Source organism: Lithobates pipiens, unplaced genomic scaffold (assembly GCF_037356315.1).
Source record: "Lithobates pipiens isolate NorthernLeopardFrog02 unplaced genomic scaffold, aLitPip1_a1.2 Scaffold_18, whole genome shotgun sequence".
NCBI lineage: Eukaryota > Metazoa > Chordata > Amphibia > Anura > Ranidae > Lithobates > Lithobates pipiens.
In genome coordinates this window covers 597244256-597250249 of record NW_027507758.1, presented here as the reverse complement: position 1 = coordinate 597250249, position 5994 = coordinate 597244256, and the positions used below count along the sequence as shown (strand labels likewise).

The 5994-nt window shown below is 45.8% G+C and overlaps 1 protein-coding gene across 1 annotated transcript; it reads right to left on the bottom strand.

Annotated features, from left to right (window-relative positions):
* Positions 1-4433: 4433 nt before the first annotated feature.
* On the bottom strand, positions 4434-5792 carry LOC143986817 (coiled-coil domain-containing protein 63-like). The gene has a single exon (XM_077485226.1). It carries the CDS (start codon positions 5790-5792, stop codon positions 4434-4436), a length of 1359 nt encoding a protein of 452 aa, XP_077341352.1.
* Between the last annotated feature and the right edge of the window lie 202 nt (positions 5793-5994).

Genomic DNA, 5994 nt, shown 5'->3' with positions numbered 1-5994 from the left:
ACAATTAAATAGAGGAGAAATCAGAGGGTCCTGCTTGTTAGAGCTTACAATCTAGGAGGGAGGGTCAAGAGATACAAGAGGTAATAACTGTGGGAGATGAGCTGATGAAGAAAATAAAAGTGCGGTTGTTAGGTGGCAGCAGGATAGGCGTCTCTAAAGCGAAAGGTTTTCAGGGATCGTCTAAAAGTGGATAGAGTAGGAAATAGTCAGACAGATTATGGTAGGGTATTCCAAAGGATGGGAGAGGCTTGGGAGAAGTCCTGGATGTGAGCATAGGAGGAGGTGACAAGGGAACTAGAGAGCAGGAGGTCTTGGGAAGAACGAAGAGAACAATTTGGTTGGTATTTTGAAGATAAGGTTAGTGATGTAGCTGGCGGCAGAGTTGTGGATGTTTTTTGTCAGTATTTTGAATTTAATTTGTTGGGTGAGCGGAAGCCATGGGAGGAATTGGCAGAGAGAGATAACAGATGCTGAGCGGTTTGTAAGGTGGATGAGTCTGCCAGCAGCATTCATTGGACTGAAGGGGGGATAGTCAATTTAAAGGTAATCCAATGAGGAGGGAGTTGCAGTAGTCAAGGCGAGAGATAACCTGGGAGTGAATTAGGAGCTTTGTGGTTTCATTGGTTAAGAAGGGGCATATTTTGAAGATGTTGCGGAGGTTGAGGCGGCAAGCTTTGGAAAGTGATTGGATGTGGGGCCAAAAGGAAAGATCAGAGTCCAGGATTACTCCTAGCACCCTAGCATGCATGGATGGGTTGATGGCCATGCTACTGATCTTGAGAAGTCAGGGGAGGGGGGCACGTGGGGGAGGAAAAATTATGAGCACGGTTTCGGACATGAGTTTGAGGAAGTGGTGTGACATCCAGGCTAATACGTCTGTTAGAGAATTAGTGACGTGTCAGGAGACTGATGTAATGAGCTGAGATAGAGTTGGGTGTTGTTAGCGTAGAAATTATATTGAAGGCTATGGATGGTTATCAGCTGACCCAGGGAGGATGTGTAGATTGAGAATAAGAGAGGTCCAAGAACAGAACCTTGGGGGCCCCCAACAGAGTAAAGAAAGAGGAGTGGAGGAAATATTATTGTAAGTGACACTGACGGTGCGGTGGGATAGGTAAGATGCGAGCCAGCGAAGAGCACAGTCATGGAGGCCAAAGAAGTAACGTTTTTTTGAGGAGGTGGGGGAGATCAACTGTATCAAAAGCAGCCGAAAAGGTCCAGAAGTAGGAGTACAGTGTTGGTTTTTGCTGTTAGTAAGTCATTTGTGAGTTTTAAGAAAGCAGTTTCTGTGGTGTTGAGGGCAAAATCCAGAAGGGGATTTAGAAGGATATTCTTAATGAGGTGGGCACTCAGTTGACTGTAGACCAGGCGTTCAAGGAGTTTGGAGGAAAAGGGGAGCAGGGAGATGGGGCGTGGGTTATTAAGATTGGTAGAGTAAAATAGTCACATACAACACCAACATGCCCTTTTTTCGGCACTTCGGATTTTTGACATTTGATTTTTGATCTGTAACATAATAAAATTATACATTTTCAAAGCTTGAAACTACGTTTTGTATTACTATTCAGAGATTCTCAAAACCCCTTACGATCCATAAGATCCCCATACGATCCATAAGGCCCCTAAACAACTTTTGCAAACCTTGGAACAACTGATGTACTGTATGTGTATCTATGGGAGTGCTTTTTAAAGGAAACGATACTGCACATTTCCTATGCCATGATATTGGAGATTGCACCCCCCATGTTTCATCCCCAAACATCCACATACAACACTGATTCAATTTACGTTTTTTAAAGATTTTGACTGAATTTGTAACAACTTCCACCAGGCACTCGTCGTTGAGCTCTCCAGACCAGGTCCTTAGATGAAATTCCCTTGATTAGCTCCAAAAAAGGGATTTTGGAAGCAGGCCCCCCAACTATGCCACAGCTGGGACCTCGATGATCATGCAAGTGAACTCCAGCTTCCTGCCCACAGGGATAGATCCCCTCACGCTGGGCACTTCTGCAGAGTTAGACCCAGGACTAGAACAGGGCTGTTCCAGACTTCAGACTATTTATGTGCTCCCCAGGGACTGGCTGCAGCACAATAAATATCCATGCTACACATTTGACTTGCTCAACCTCCTAGAGTATGTTACAGAAGTCTCTAGAAGGCAGGGGAGAGCAATCAAACCTGCAGCCTGTGAAATCCAGAACAGCCAAAAGAAATCAACAACTGCTCCACTGATTACAAAAAGAACTAAATTTGCCTTACATCCTAGCAACCTAACTAGGAGGGTGCTACACTGCTTAAGATCCGGCTCCCAGACTACTTTTGCATTAAACAAAATCTTGGAATAATTTAATGTATGTATCTGTATGAATGTTCTAATGGGAACCATACCTTTATATGGCGTGATATTGTAGATTACACCTCCCATGTTCCACCCCAAACATCCACATACTTCTCCAAAATGCCCTTTTTTTTTGCTTCTCTTTTTGGCCTATCAGACTTAGTTTGTTGAAATTGGTTCTTTTGGTTATTGAATGGTTTTATTTTTCTCCTTGAGGGGTGAGGGGAGACAGCGCAACAGCTCTAGTGTAGTAAGTTCCAAGCAATTTTTATTAAAAAAAAAAGGATTAAAAGAGGGACTTATCTCTTCCCATCCCAAACATGTGCAGCTGGATGGATGAGATACTAAAGACACAGAGTCCGGATCATTGTGCCACTGACTGCTGGATGGAGAACTGCTCTGACAATCTGACATGCACGATGTGCCTCGGGTGTTCTCACTCCCAGGATGGATGGCCGATGGATGCTGTAGTCAGCTCTTACTGTGAAGAAACCTTTCCGTATTTGGACCCTGATCCCTAACGCTAATCATCACCCCTAATCTTAACCCCTAACTCTAATCCTCACCCCTAACCTTAACTCTAATCCTTACCCCTAACCTTAACCCCAATCCCTAACTCTAATCCTTACCCCTAACCCCTAGCCTTAACCCTGACCCCTAACTCTAATCTTAACCCCTAACCCTAAAAAAAAAAAATTATTAAAAAGAATATAAATAATAATAATACATGAATAAATCAATAAAAGGGATAGCCAGGGCAGTGTCCTTCAGTCCCTCGCATTCTATTGGGTGGTGTGACATTGGGGATTGTTCAGCTCAGTGATAATGTTTTTATGTAGTGAGTCCATATCAGACAGGCATTTATAGTTAAGGGCCTGGTAGCCCACGTTTATTAAATGAACAAACAAAACAAAACAGTCCATAAATCCACAAAGGAATCCCACACAGGGGTTTACACGTCATTCAAACAAAACTGAAAATGTAAGCCCACCTGGCTACTCTTCAACAGCACTGCTGTTTTAGGTACTCGTACCTCAAACCACCAGATCTTCCAGGCCCACAGTCTTGGGTGCACACAACTTTGGTCTCCTTAAAGCTTCAAGCCCTTCAATACACACAGCTTCTGGCTCCTTGGACACACACAGCTTTGAAGCCCCTCAATACACACAACTTCTGGCTCCTTGGACGCACACACCTTTGAAGCCCCTCAATACACACAGCTTCTGGCTCCTTGGACGCACACAGCTTTGAAGCCCTTCAATACACACAGCTTCTGGCTCCTTGGACGCACACACCTTTGAAGCCCTTCAATACACACAGCTTCTGGCTCCCTGGACGCACACAGAGAACCAGCCCCTCGTTATATGGGTTGTGTGCACCTGGGCACACACCCTACTGGCTGACCATAAGACCCAGACACAGGGTCATCAGTGGCATTCACAATTACACCCCCCCAGGTGTGCAAAATTCCCCACAGTCTGCCCAATCTTCCCCCAGACTGCACAATTCCCCCTCCCCCCTCCCCCCCAGTCTTCACAATTACCCCCTCCCCCCCCAGTTTGCACAACCCCCTTTACCCATCTGCCAATTCCCCCCCCCCCCCCAAGTTTGCAGACTGCTCTTCACCCTAGTCTGCACAATTCCCCCCAGTCTGCCCAATCTCCCCTCAGTTTACACAATCCCCTTCCCTTAGTTTGCACAATTCCCCTCTTTACTAGCCATCAGATCGGCTCAGGGGGCAAATGCATCCCTGCCCAGCCCGCCACTGCCGTCCAGCCCTTAACTTCAAAGGCGCTGCTCCGTTCCTCTGAATCCACCGATTGACTCCCCCCCCACTGTGGACTGGAAACTGGAAGTAACGAGTGTCTTCTCCATGTCAGTGAGGAAACAAACACCACCCGCTGTCCTCTCCGGTCCCCGCTGCGCCAACTGATTGCAGGCTAGGAAGCTTCGCATAGACTGCCGCATGTCTGGCGCCCGGTCACTCTTCTTTTTTTAACAGCTTGGGGGGGGCGGTACCCGAGTGCCCCCTATGGACGGGCCACCACTGGTGGTCATCAGTGGATGGCATATCCATCTGTCATATCTGGTGGAATTATTTGGGAGGAGACATCCTAGCACCAGGATAAGAGCCTCCCACCTTTGGACGCAGGCCGATTTCATTGTTATTCTTGTCTTTGATTGCCAGATAATGATGTACCTGGAGGAGTTTACTAACCTCCCTCTCAGTGGTTTCAAAGTACTCTAAAGTATCCCGGTACGTTAAATCTTTTGCTTTTAGCTTCCCTACAAAGGGCGAAAGCTCACAATCGATGTTTCCAAACACCCCATCTACTACCGCTATCCACTTATCTACAGTAGCGCAGCTTTGGTTATATTGGTCTTCATACATTTGGGCCTCCCGTGACGTCGCCTGGATTTTCAGGTGAAGAATGTCATCCTGAAGAACCTGGATATCCTCTTTAAGTTTTACCATTTCATCGACCTGATGAATGGCAAAGTCAAAACTGTCATTGTTCTTCTTCTCCATTTTCTTAAAGTAATCTATGATGTCGTTCACCCGCACCTGCCCAGTTATTGCCATCAGTGTTTTATAGGCGGCTTCATAATGTTTGAGGGTTTCTGCATTGTCTTTTCTCTTCTTTTCCTCAGCCATGGTGCTTCTCCTTGCCTTTGTCTCTGGGTTCCCAGTCTTACCCTTTAACACCGCAGGACCCACTAATATTTTCTGTGTGACTTTTTGGACCTGAGTTTCCTTCTCATACTTCCTGATTTTCCTACCGATCTCCTCAAGCCTCCTGATGGTCCTATCCATCTCAGAAAGTTCTCTATCTGCCTTCCGTTTCAGAGCCACACCTCTGGAAATCAGCTCCTTCTCTTCTTTCTGCAACGTTTTTGTTTCTCTTTTTATCTTTCTAATGGCTTCCCTTAGTTCCCGGCGCTCCTGGAACATGGTGCGGTGTAGCCTGTAACCTGGGCCTTTTTTGAGGCACAGCTCTTGGACGATATCCCTGTTCTTCTTCATTTGGGCGGTCGTCCTTGCAATTTCGGTTTCAATGCACTGAAGCTCGTCCTGCATGTGCCTGACCTTTTTTTCTACATCAGTCTCCCGTTTTAATGCTTGGAGGGCGTTTGCCTTCTTCTGGTTGGCGCGCTTCCCCTCCATTTCCTTGATTTGATGGTCCAGTCTGGCAATGCAGTTTGATTGTCGCTGGATGGCGGAGTCGTAATACTCGATGGCTTCTTTTCGATTTTTGATGTCTTGGACGGGATCGGTTTTCTCCACCCTGATTTTTGGTTTTAGGGCATCGAGTGTTTGAGTGAGCGCGTGGTTTTCTTTTTGTAACGCATCCATTATCTTACCCTGTTTTATGAGGGTTAAATTCAGTTGATCAGCACGCTTCCTCGCCCCTTCCATTTTTCGGAGTTGCGCTTGTAGTTGGTCCAACTTCATGATGTCGGAAATCCTTGGGTCGGTTTGCATTTGCAACACTCTAACTGGTTGCATTTTTAGTTTTATTATGTGATAGCAATAAAATTATTATCCTGTTAGGAAAAAGTAATCTGAAATATCATTTTAAAAGCAAGTAACAAGTAGTTCTAATGCTCCTACAAGTGTATACACAACAGCCACACACTAAACACGTCTGATCTCT